Source organism: Trachurus trachurus (assembly GCF_905171665.1).
Source record: "Trachurus trachurus genome assembly, chromosome: 23".
In the NCBI taxonomy this organism is placed as follows: domain Eukaryota; kingdom Metazoa; phylum Chordata; class Actinopteri; order Carangiformes; family Carangidae; genus Trachurus; species Trachurus trachurus.
Genome location: NC_139912.1, coordinates 9,098,534 through 9,111,728, shown reverse-complemented (window position 1 = coordinate 9,111,728; position 13,195 = coordinate 9,098,534). Strand labels below are relative to the sequence as shown.

The 13,195-nt window shown below is 42.7% G+C and overlaps 1 protein-coding gene across 3 annotated transcripts in view; it reads left to right on the top strand.

The window, feature by feature from the left end:
- The window catches only part of anks1b (ankyrin repeat and sterile alpha motif domain containing 1B), a 232,954-nt gene that overhangs the window by 161,472 nt on the left and 58,287 nt on the right, over positions 1-13,195 (top strand). For all 3 annotated transcript variants that reach the window (XM_083999607.1, XM_083999606.1, XM_083999608.1), the window contains 3 exons: positions 731-853; positions 3,582-3,651; positions 6,337-6,443. In XM_083999607.1, the coding sequence (XP_083855733.1) occupies positions 731-853; positions 3,582-3,651; positions 6,337-6,443 (300 nt within the window). The remainder of the gene's footprint in view (positions 1-730; positions 854-3,581; positions 3,652-6,336; positions 6,444-13,195) is intronic.

Genomic DNA, 13,195 nt, shown 5'->3' with positions numbered 1-13,195 from the left:
TTTCATAGTGTTGTGAATTTAATTAATGCATAATAATCGTGATAATCGTGATTATTTCTCAGATAGTAATCGTACCAAGAATATCTATAATCATGACAACCCTGGTCACAGCATTAAACTGTACCATGACTTGTAATGGAGTGCAGCATTTGTGTTGCATTATGAAGGTTAAACTTTTACACCATCTTTTTACTGCTTCGTTCTTCTGAGACAAGGATAAGAGGCCAAGCATAACATGAAAGCCGCCTTTAAAGTAAAAAAAAAAAAAAAAAAGTTTATCTTTATAAAACTTTAGGTCAGCACCAAGTTAGCAATTAAAGTAAATCCATTTTACCGTAAATATTCAGTTGTATAAATTATGCAGTCGTGGAGGTCGTTTTGCATCTTGCTGTATCATGCAGTGTGACTTCAGAAACAGCAGAGAAACCGGCCCAACCAATGAGATTACTCACTAATCTGGGCCACAGTGCTCCCTGCTGTGCAGCACATTTCACGAGATGACTTCTTTAATTCACAGTAAATAAATCATTAGTTAAATACATAGTCTGTTTGATGAAAAAAGCGTCATTATAACCAAAACTTTGAAGCGCTGTAAAAGGACTTGGTTACACTCTAAACTGTTTTCAGAGCTTAGTTGTTCATTCTTTGGAGGTTAAAATATCTGGCAGCCTTTGTACTTTACTGCGCGTAGGTTAATGCTTGAAAACAAAATGATTTTCATCCGGTCCAGGAGGAGCACAGCTGGGGGTCCGGATCTCGGGGCCAGGGGCCTGGAAGTCCGAGCCCAGGAGAAGGTGCCAGTCCGGGGGGACGACTGGAGAGAACTCCGTCCTTTACCGCAGAGTGGGAAGAGGTAAGAGGACACATTTTTTGGAAAGGGGATGTGCGGCGTTTTCCCGGATGATCAATAAAGAGATGTTTGAAGGGAAAAGAGTGGCATGTGACACTACATGTGTTTCTGGAGTGAAATTGATTGAACTCGTCGTGTCTTTCAAAGTGAACTGCCTCTGCAGGGGACAGTGGACAACTCTGCACCCAGAGCTGTGAGCTGCCTCAGTTTTTTCTCTTTGAAATCCACACAGTTAACAACAGTGCAGAAGGAAGCCCCAGTGCTAATTTAACATGCTCCCACATTGATTTTCCTCTGCAACCAAGCACCGGAGCTGCAGGGAAGAGCAGATATCAGAGAGAGAGAGAGAGAGACGTTTCTATTATGGAGGGTAAAGAGCGGAGGTTGAGGGTGTGCTGGTGCCTTTCTTGGTGTGTTTGCGCCTCGAGCTTCTTTGATTCGTTATATTTTGCCTTTTTATAAAGACTCAGGGTCACAGACGCATTGGCCTCTGCTCTTTGACTGTCGTTCACCACAGAAAATGTACAAAAAACTAATGTTTCTGCCTATTTAAACCTTGAAAAACTAAATTTCACACATTTCTTACACCACCACCACTTTGGGAGGAAATCGTAGGTGATAATGAGAGGACTTTATTAGTCGCTCTACTTTTAAACGAATGCTAATGCATTTAAGTGCATGTGCATGCCTGTACACATCTGTACTTCATATGTTCATTAGCTCCTCAACACAGCTCATAACTTGCTGATGGTGATGAATTACCATATGGAATTTGCCATAATTCTCAGCAATTAAGGTGACCTTTCCTGTTTAATTGCATGCTACGGGAGGATGAGATAACATGGCTTCAGGGAAATTGCAGAGTGATTTATGGGGATTTCAGAGGGGGAAAGAAAAAACAAAAGTTGCTCAATTTGCAGCACATGCCCGAGAAAGAGTTGCGTTATTTGCAGAACAGATGAATCACGAGGGATGTCCCACACAACAGTCAGTGATCTGAAGATATCCATACTCATTAGCGCTGCAGGCTAGAGGAGGAAGATCAATGCATGTTACAAATGTGTGCTTTAATCCGGCATTACCTTGGCAATTTGCTGAGGTGTTGAGATTATTTGTGGTTTATCTGGCTGGTAATTATTAGCTGTGTAGTGAAATACCAGATTCAGACAGACCTTTTCCATCACATTTAAGTGTTTTATCTAGAAAACGGGAGCCTCGGTTCTTCTCTTTTTGTAGTTATGCCCATTTTTTCCAATCAGTAATTAAGTTAATTGCTGAGTTGTTCACTGCAAAACAGTGGGCAAACACTAAAATGAGGAACCACAGAGTGTTGGCCTCCATAAACAGCCCTTTTCACATTACTCATAGTGATCCGATCAGCTGCCGGTGCCATAAACACACTGGTTAATGCAGCTTTAAATCACTTTTTTGTATTTTTACATGTAAAGTGACTGTGTAACCCAGGGGTGTCAAGTGTGCGGCTCACAGAATGAATTTGCCAATAGAAGACAGAAGAGGCATCATATTGTTGAAATTGCATATAATTTTAATGTTTTGTAAGAGGATAGTTCATTGACTGTGAACATCTTAATTATATACTTGTTCTCCTTTATACTAAAGCAAAGTGAACAATTTTGGGTAACCCTTTAATTTACAGGCCGCTAATTACATGATAATGTCAAGAAATAGCCAAGAAATAACAAGTAATTGTGTCATAATGTCTAGAAATATCTCAATTTCATAGTAATGTCGAGAAATATAGCCAAGAAGTAACGATTAATTGCCTAGAAATAGCGCATAGAAATAGCGCAGAAATAACGGTCAGTTGCAAGGTCTAAAAAGTCAAAGCATGAAAAGCATGTGTAATCTTTTGACTTTATGAAAAACATGACGTTACTACTGTATGAAATGGACCGTTATTTCTATGCTATTTCTTGACATTACTATGCAATAACTTGTTATTCCTTGGCAGTTTTTTTGACAATATTACATAATTATCACATAATTAGCGGCCTGTAAATTAAAGGGTTACCAAATTTTGAGTTCTCGTTATTTATACGTTATTACTATGCTATTATTTTACTGGTCTGGCCCACTTGAGATCAAATTGCGCTTTACTGTATGTGGCCCCTGAACTAAAATGAGTCGGTGTAACCTCTAGGTTACATATAACAAGCGGTTACACCAGTTTGTCGTGCTCCAAATCTGAGGACAACTTCATGGTCTGGCAGCTTGTAAACACTTGTTTGTCTTTGTGAGACCTCGCTCTCACAGCTCTGGAGCTGGACCAGTGGCGGCGAAGCCAGGTGTCTCTGGGTCAGCGGTCGTGACGGGTGGATGGATGCGATGTGCAGGTCACATAGATCAGTGGTTAGCTGCTGGTCCGGGGTCAGGGATGAGCAGTCGACAGCAGCCAGACACTAATGAAGCCGCAGCAGTTCTCTCCAGTTCAGTCTCTCTCTTCCTTCATCTCTGAGTTTCCTGCGAACACACCTCCCCCCCTCCTTCCCTCCTTCCCTCTTGCTCCTCCATTGCCTTTTCCAGTTCACAGAGGGAATGATTGACATTCACTGTGCTGGATGGCGTAATGATCATGTTATGTGACACTTGAATCCAGAAATAGGGGGTTATCCTTATTACTGAGAAATGACTTTTGTCCCCTCTGTACGTTGCTATACATCTCTCTAATTCTGGTTCTCCCTCTTCTCTCTCTCTCTGTCCGTTTGTCCAGATCGACAAGATCATGAGCTCTATTGGGGCGGGAATAGGCAGCGGGTTGGACATCAAGGAGAGCACCTCAGGTAAAACAACACACAAGTCTGTATGTATGTATGTACGTATGAGTGAGTGACTGTAACTGAAAGGATGAGTCTGCTTCACTGCAAACTGGGCTTTATTATGGTATTTCATCACTATTGGTTATAATTGATCCGCCCTCACCAGATTTATAATGAATTCATTTCTGATCTGAGAACAGTGACGTCAAAATAACAAAGTCTATCAGGGCAGTAAATCACTTTATTTGTCAGCATAAGAAGTGGCAAGTATGATAGGTCAAAGTAAGGGCACGTTTTTTTTTTTTCTTCTTGTGCATCACTGGACATCGTTATGTCTGAAGGGCTTTATATTAACAATGAATGGTCACTGAACTAAACTGTGGACAAATGCTTAGTTGCTTAGACATTATAGACATTTTTAAAGAGGAACTATGCAGATGATTTTTACCTTGACTATGCCAGAGACGTTCTATATTGTATTAACTTTGACTAACTTTGACTATGCTACATTTTTACCTTGATTAAACAGCTTCAGCGTAATTGCGATGGTTAAATACTGTAAATGACTTGTAACTTGTTACAGGGAGAATGGGGGCTCTCTGCCTTCCACATAGCGTCTCTTGGCCGAAAACCAACCTTGCAAGAACCCCTAATCTCTTGTTTATGACAAATAAAACTACACAAATATACGTACATTGCAACGCGTATATGATAAATAACGTTGTCCACCGTTGTATTGATCGCTTTCTCGCCGGCTTTGTTGTAAACAAACGCACATGGCCAGGAGGAGGGTTATAACGCAAAACAGCAGGAAAACGACTGGACTTGCATAGTTGCTCTTTAAGTGTCACAAGTACAAAAGGTTTGAAAGGGTGGAGGGTGGTGAAGTGGCATTAAGTGGGCTTTTGCACTAGTGAAATGACACAAGTGAGGAAATGTGAGTGTTTGTTTTCATAGATGAAGAACAGACTCAGGTGAATTCACAGGAGCCCTTCTTGAAACGATGGTGTTCGACTGATAATTGTCTCTTGTGCTAAAAGCAGCTTTGATATAACTGATCAGAAAGATTACCAATCAGGAGGCGTGTGTGCGACTCTGTGTGTTTGTGTGCGACTGTTTATGTGTGTGTGGTTGGACGTTTGTGGGTGTTTCAATCTTTTCTGACTCTTGAATGAAGTAAAAAAAAAATGTGTGTGGATCAAATCCCTGTCTGTGTGTCAGCCTCTTCACCTGCGCACCTTCCAAAATCCTCCGCTGCTCATCTCTATTTACTGCGTCCCCCCACCCCCCCCACCCTCTCCCTGTGTTAACTCCCCCATCCTCCACCTCCTTACTCTCTCCCTCCCCTCTTCCTCTTCCTCTCTCTCTTTTCATCTGTGAATGCAAAGCCTCTGCTAACCATGGTTACCACAGGGAGAAATCCTGTTTGTGCCAAACCAGCGCAGCGCAACCCCCTCCCTCCCTCCCTCCCTCCCAACCACCCCCACACACACACACAGACACAAACACATACACCACACAACACATGCATATAGACGCAACTGCATACATACATATACTCAGCGTGGTTTGTGTGTGTGTGTGTGTGTGTGTGTGTGTGAGTGGGAGGGCGATTGGCTTCTTGCAGACAAAGAAGCTGGAGCTGGTTGTGATGGCTGTTATCAGCAGAGCGAGCCAGATATATGTAGAGCGTCAGGGCAACGAGAGAGAGAGCAGGGCAACGATCGACACCTCCAGAGGAGATAGAGACAGAAGGTAGACGGAAGAAAGTGAGGGAGAGAGAGAGAGAGAGCAGGAGAGAGAGAGGGACGAGGGAGGAAAGCAGCGCTCAGAGAGGAGAGAGAGAGAGAGAGAGGAGGCTGCAGAAGCATACAGATGAGAGTGGGAGTACTTGATAAAGAGAAATCTACAGCGCAGGCAGCTCTCGCTCTTTCTCTCTCTCTCTCTCTTACACACACACACACACGTACACTTTCGCATACACACGCTCAGGGGAGCAGCCGAGCGAGCGAGCGAGCGCAACAGCTGAAAAAAGAAAGCGGGTGCCGTGTGTGTGTGTGTATGTGTATGTGTGTGTGTGCGCGACAAACACACAGGCAGCAGCGCTTCTCTCTCTTTTTGCTTTTTGCGGATCTGTAACAACTCCTCTCCTCATCCCTCGTTACGCTCGTCTCGTCCCAACATCTGGCAGGATTTTACCCCCCAGGACGGACGGACGGACGGACGGACAAAGCTCTTTTTTCTGGATACAACTTCAGTATCTTCTTCTTTTTCTTCTTCCCTTCCTTTCCTTTCCTTTCCTTCTCCTCTCTTCCTTCTTTCCTCTGGCTGGATTCAGAGAAAGCAGCATCTGGACGCGTTTAACCCTTTACCTGCTTGCACCCCCTGCATGCTGACCCCATCCATCCTCACCATGCCTCAAGCCTAGCGACTCCTTCCCCCTCCTCCTCCTCCTCTTCCTTCTTCTTTCTTCACCCCCACCCCACCCCCACCCCCTTCTACCTGCCTCCCTTCTCTCCTCCTCCTCCTCCTGCTGCTGCTGCTGCCTTGCCAAAAGACTCCTCAGAAGAAGCATGGCGGGCTCGTTCGACAGCCACTTTGCCCGCCATAACATGATGTGGCAGTGCCAGCTGTCTCAGCCGGACTGCCGCTGCTACCGCGTGGACGGCTACTCCCTACTGAAGCGTTTGCCCCTCCACCCCCTCATAGGTCCCCGCTGCCCGCTGCAGTCCGTCGGCCAGTGGCTCGACTCCATCGGCCTCGTCCAGTATGAGAACCACCTGCTGGCCAACGGCTTTGACAACGTCCAGTTCATGGTGAGTCGCTTTTCTCAAGTGTTTTTTAGCAGGCACTAGAGATTTTTAATGCTGTGAGTTCAAGATGGTTTTGATCATCATATATTTCTCCTCCTTTCTTATTCTGTTTTTAAAAAATATATATTTATATCTTTGGTTTTAAATGCAACCTCCGCTCTGTGTTTGTCCCACCTCCACCTCAGCTCTCAGCTCCGCCAGGTGTACCTCTCTCATCTCGCATCATTATCTTTTATCTTTATTTTTGCAGTGATTAGCGAGACTTGTTTTTTCTTCTTTCACTCTGCATTCCTTCATTTCTGGATTTCCTCCTTTTTGTATCATCTTCTCTCTCTCTCCCTCTCCCTCTCATTCTTGCTTTCCCATCATCACTGCCTCTCCCTGCTGATGCCATGTGAGGTCCTCCTACGCACAGAAATCCTACGCCACATCTCCACCACCACAGCAGAAATCCAGCCCCAGCATTAAGCTGCACACACACACACATACACACACGCAGAGCCACACTGCACTTAAGATGCATGTAGAAACCCTGCGTCTCTACCATGGTGTTTTTCTGCATCTGCATACACATACACATGCACATACACACAGAAACACTGCAGGTACGACCACCTGTAGCCTTCGGATGCAGCCTGGTCCTGTTAGAACCGACGGTTTGTTCATCTCCAGTGACGTAGGAGGAGAAACTCGCATTCAGAAACACTTTTGATGTGGGTTTGCATGTGTGTGTGTGTACGTGTCTGTGTGTGTGTCTCTCACAGGATGAGAGGGCAAATGAACGATAAAGTAGGAAATAATGAGAACATGGAAAAGCAGAAGAGCTCAGATTGAGAGGAATGGCATCAAAGGCAGAGAGACGAGGGACGAAGCCGAGCGACGCTGACTGGATGAGTTTATCTGGAGTCACTAAAACCTTCGTAGATCCAAAATGGCAACTTCTCAGCACTAAATAAGAAAACATGTTGTGGGGTTTATCTCGGGGATTATCTCAAGGATTTTAGAACCACCAGTTCTGGTTTTTGGTATTTTTAACAACGAGCCGAGGAGAAGTTAATCTCTCATGTTTTTGGTTGCAGCTGATTGGTTGAAATTATTATTTCACAAGCTGTTTAACTTACAAGGTTTTAACATGGCGGCTTTATGCTTTGACATGACCACAACTCATGGTGTACACGAAGGCATCCGTGCATTTATATACTGTATGTATGTAAATGTGTGTGCGTGTCCTCCACTCGGTGTGACCTGCATCTGTTGCTTTGGTTACCCTGGCAACAGGAGGAAATCACAGAATCTCTCTGTCTCTCTGTGTGTCTCTCTCCCACACGTGGTCAGTGTGGATCTGTGTTTCTGATTCTGCTCACAAGTGTCTCTCAAGCATTTTATATGAATTATTAGCTGATTAGTACCAGGGCTGATTGGGAGGTGTGTGTAGCCTGTGTGTGTGTTTGTGTGTGTGTGTTAAACAGGACACACTTGCCCCTCTCTCTGTATAAGACAAGGTATTCATACAAAACTACACCTATTTTCACCTTATCAGAAAGGATAAGGTTCATATTAGAAGCTGTTATTGGATATTGTTCATTTAGTCGGTGACATCCCAGTCTCTTTTTTATTTTATTTTATTTTTTTGTTTGGAAAAGGCATTTTCCATCAGAATCAACAGTACAAAAATACAAAATTGGTGTTTACCATAGTCCTTTTCCTGTTTATGCAACCATTTACAGGTGAGCAACAAGAGTCAACGAAGGACACAGTTTGTATGGTAAAGGACCTCCTGATCCTTCATGAGCATCCTTTGTCACTTTCCTGAGAACATGTCCTTGTATATTCCACTAAATATAAAAGGTTTAGCACTTTACACACATTAAACTCTCTCTTCAACCCACATGCTTACAACCTGCATAGTTGCGGTTTATGCATCAACGTATTATCAATCTTAAAAAGACAACTATATACATTAAGGTGAGGGAACTTGCTTATTGTTATTTCCATCAGGGACATCCCAGTCTCATTAACACATTGATTGATTGGAACTTCAGGTTTCAATTTGGCACAAACATTGACTCAATGATGAAAGAGTGGTTCGATTTTGGAGGTCAAATGTCAAAAGCCATGGGTGTGGTGGCGATCTCAAAAGTGTGTCTAAGCAAATTTCCGTCGGTAAAATTTCATGATATAGTTACAGTAGAATAGTACATAATGAATGGCCCCATTACTAAATATTGTATCATGTAGGAATGGGCATTTCGAGTCATTTTCTAACCAAGTAACCTAACCTGGTCTTTCTCGAGTAACCGATTACAGTACTTTTATAAAAATAGAATGACTCATAAATGTGCTCTGTCCATCAGACTGTTTGTAGACTGAAAGCCTATTATCTAACAGACCTATTGTCTCCCTCCCTACGGCTCACCCCGAGGGAACCACCACAGATTCTTGTAAAAGGTTTGAAAGTTCAAGGCTCGATCCAAAACTGCTTTTACACAGCAAAAAAATCATATTGTTTGAGCCGAAACTGTTTAACACTACGGAAAACCCATTTTTTTTTAACCGGGTAATAATTCATAACCAATTAGTAGATTGCCTACTAGGGTACTAATAAAGGTTGAACTTAATTCATACAAACTGTCACAACGTTACTATTTATTACTATTTATCATACTGATGGAAATTTGCTTTGGACACACTTTAGTTTTGGCCTCATGAATCCCTAGATCTCCTGAAGGGTTGGATTTTGATGATCAAAAGTCAACATCCAGTCTGACAAACCTCAATTCTAATTCTTGTGTAACCCAATCTTTAAGAAAACCTTATACATTCAACGCATATAGTACATTAAACATATCTGTCTGTTTAGCTGCTAAATGATCCACTGCAGCACCACCAGCCTGTCACTGACATCGTCTGTTTGTTGTTTGGTGCTGGGCGGACAGCTGCCTGCAACAGGTGGAAACTGCACTGCTGAGGGCAGTGAGGCTGAAACTGGAACAACTAATGATGTGAAAGAGCTAAACCTTCACACACAGCTGAGAGAAATCACAATGTTACTCCATACATCTCATTTTTGCAAATTTAGATTCATTTTTCTGTCAAATACCTCCAATTTACTTCTGATTTTGAGTTGAAGTCAATTTATTAGCAGAGCTCACTCCCCTCAGACGTTGGCTCATTAGTTCATTGGCTGTTTACTTGCATTGACTCACACTGTCTTTCTGTAGGGTTAAACTAGTGGAGTCACTGTTGCAGCTGTGAGGTGTTGAGGCATCAGTTCACATCTCATACAACCTGTTTACAGAAGCTGCGTTTTATTTTTTGCTCAAAGTGTCTTTTCTTCATTAGTAAAGTCCCCAGGTGAAGCCTTCATTCATTAACTTCCTCTGGTGCACACACACAAACACACAAACAAACACACACTATCATATCACTGTGCCAACATATTTTGCTCTCATTTGCACCTAGTTTGTAGTCTCTAACAGTTTTTGGCAGTACTTGTGAGAGACTTGGGGATTTTCTGCTCCCGTGGCCTCGCCCCTCTTGTCTAAAAATGTTTCCTCAATAGCTCCGTTGCCTCCTCTGAAACGCCTTTAGATACAATTAATATTGAAAAGAGCCGAGATGAAACACTAAGTTGCAAACATCACGGTGACTTCAAAGTCCTTTCTTTGTGAGTGGGCTCTTCTCGGTGTCTCTCGATGTGTTGAGTCGTTTTAGTGTCCCACTTGCTGGACGGAGTTTCGCCCTCTTTGTTGTTCATGATATAACAGGAGGCGGTTAATGTTTTTCAACCTTGGGAAAACTCAGTAGTTACCACAAATTGATATTAATGCAGCTGAGGCACAGGGCACTGGGATTACTTTGATGGATATTTGAAGCAATGCTTTTTTTTCTTTTCTTTTTATTCTTAAAGTGGCTGTAGATCCTTCAAGGAGAAGTGTGGGTCAAATTAATTTCAGCACCACTCCTCTGTGTGAGAAGAAACAACGTCAACTGGCAAATACAGACTCAAAGAAGTCGCGGCATTGGAAAATCAAAGCAATTTTTTTTTTTCATTTCGATATCAGTTCAAGTTCATCTGTGGATTTAAGTGGTTTGCAAATTAATTTGACCTTGGATCAGATCCGTATCAGTGTGTGACGGCAAAAAAGGCGCAGAAATGTATGCAGATGTGCACACATAATACATAAACATTGCAGTTTCCCCCATCCGCATATTACCATTTAGCATTAATGGGGGGCACTAGAGTGGGCGTGTCTGGTCACCTTTACCAGCCAGTAGAGGACACGTTCTGCTTGACTGATGGACAAATAGCAGAGGGGTGTAGCGGTTGTTATGGAGACGGCAGGATTGGAAATGAAGGACGCGGGATGAAGACCAAATTACAGCCAATTTTAATGACTGTACATAAATGTATATGTCAGTCAGGAAACGCAGATTGTGTGTGTGTTCAGATGTGATGCAGACGATAAAAGCAGCCACGACACAAATTAGTTTTCTGTCTCATGTCGGTTTAGATGCAAACAAAGCCACATGCCATGTCTGTTCACCTTGGTTTGCTTAACAACCCAAACATCTACCAGGGAAAATTGCCTGCTCGTGTCAGTTTGATATCCAGGCTGAGAATTAGCTGTGGTACAACCTTGAAGGCTACTCATTTTATACTTTGGTAATGAAAAAAATGATGCTTTAATTGATTTATTTGTGGCTTTATGGGCGCAGCACAACAAGCTGTAAACATCAAGGTTCATACAATGAATTTGCAAATCAGAAGTCTCTTATTTACACTTCGAGCATCATGGATTTGCAGTTAAATTGCTGGTTTATTTGGCAAATGGAAGCAAAATATTCACTCATTGTAGCGGAGGGACTTTGTTTTTGCTCTGCTGTATTCACTGGCTAATCACTAACTTTGTTTGTCAGCTATTTGGTGCCGGGCAGGTTGTGTGCAGTGGGTTTATTAAACATGTTTTCTCTTCCTAGCTATTCGCTGAGTCTGAAAACAGTGAGACCGAATTGAACTGTTCAAAGTCACGGCTGTAAAACCAAAACAAAGAGCTGAAAGATGCTAAAATGCTGCATTAGAGCTAAGGAAACAAGGAACAGCTTCCTCAGCAAACCCTTTCATCCTTCTGTCTCTGTCTTTTTGCCCTTCACTCTTATGTTACATATTAATAGATAACAGGGATGTTTAATTGTGTTATCTGCTGGACTTTAAATATGAAGCAGTTCACAGCACATTGCAAGGTTTTAAAGTAATTGAATCAAAGAGGAACGGCCCGCAGCAATGTGTCAGCTTCATACATGTTCACACCCACTTAGCGGTGCCATCTTTATGGGACTAGTCTGCCCCAAAGAGCTCATTCACCTTCACTAGTCCTCTGATTGCAGCAACACTGTCCCTGTTAACACCCGTTACTGCCATAAAACGTACACGCTAAACCTGGCACACCAGCACAGAGACACTCAACTATGTGACCAGAATATGTGAGTGACAGCAGAGGAGATAAGGAGGTGGAGAAAGGAAAAAGCCTGATTTACTGCAGATCGCTTTTAATACTAGGGAAAGAGGAAAACACACAAATACCGAGGTTAAAGTAGAATAAATCCACATAAAACCTCTTTTTCATTGTTGTTTTCTATTTTCATGCAGCACAATGAACTGATAGAAAGAGAAAAACCAGTTGATGGAGACAAAGGTTGAGCAGAGTTAGGATTGTAGATGGAATTACAAAAATGGACGGTGTTAGATAGATAGCAGAAATGAATAGATAAACCACAGTGTCATGCAGTGTGCGTTGATAAGAGCAGCCGCCGGGCTACTGAGATTAATATGACCCAACTGCTCTACAGAGGAGCGCAATGAAACAATCGTATTAAAAAATGAATTTTTGTCGATATTAATACTCAGAAGCAGTGGTACCACTAATCCTCCTCGTGAAGGAGTTTATTATTCTGGAAGAGAAACTCTTCTGAATAACAAACTGTCACCGAGCGGGGAACTTTAGCTTTAAGAGAAACTTAAGTCACTGCCTCTTCACAAAAAGCACAAGAAGATATCTAACACCTACAAAAGTCTCTAAAGAAACCAAAAAAAAAAAAAATGAACAGGGAGAAGGTCTGAATAGCAAGTAAGAGAGAGGCAACAAAATAATGAGAAAAAAGCGCACAGCTGCTTTGATATCAAAGGAGCGAAGCCTGGCAATGAAATGAGACAGAGGGAAGGCGAGGGATGAACAGAGGCATGAAAAGAGCAGAGGAGAGAAAGAGCACGAGATACAGTAGGCCGAGCACGATTTGTAGTATCACCTAAGCTCGTTGGTGCTGATAATGGCGTTCGCTACCATGGCTGAATATCAATTTTTTTTTCCTGCTCTACCAGTAGCTTTGCCTCTCTCCCCTGCAGTTGTACATGATTTTTAATTTCTGTGTTCAGAGAGTGTGTGACCCACCGCGGCGCCGTCATTAAACAGCGTGGTCAAAGGATCGGCAACAAACCACAGGCCGGGACGATTGTTTCAACACTGAGGACGCTGAACCCCAGTAAAATGGATAGTTAGTGCTCATACCAGAGCTGCACACCATGTGTTTAGCAATTTATCAAACACAATAACTGTTCGCTCCCGGAATAAAAAATAAACAATGTCGGCTTTCAGAGATAAAGCAGAGCCTGGCTTCTGTTGCTGCTGCTGCTGCTGCTGCTCTCTCTGTTATGCTAATTCCAGTTGTATTGATGTATTCATGTGATATTTATCCCA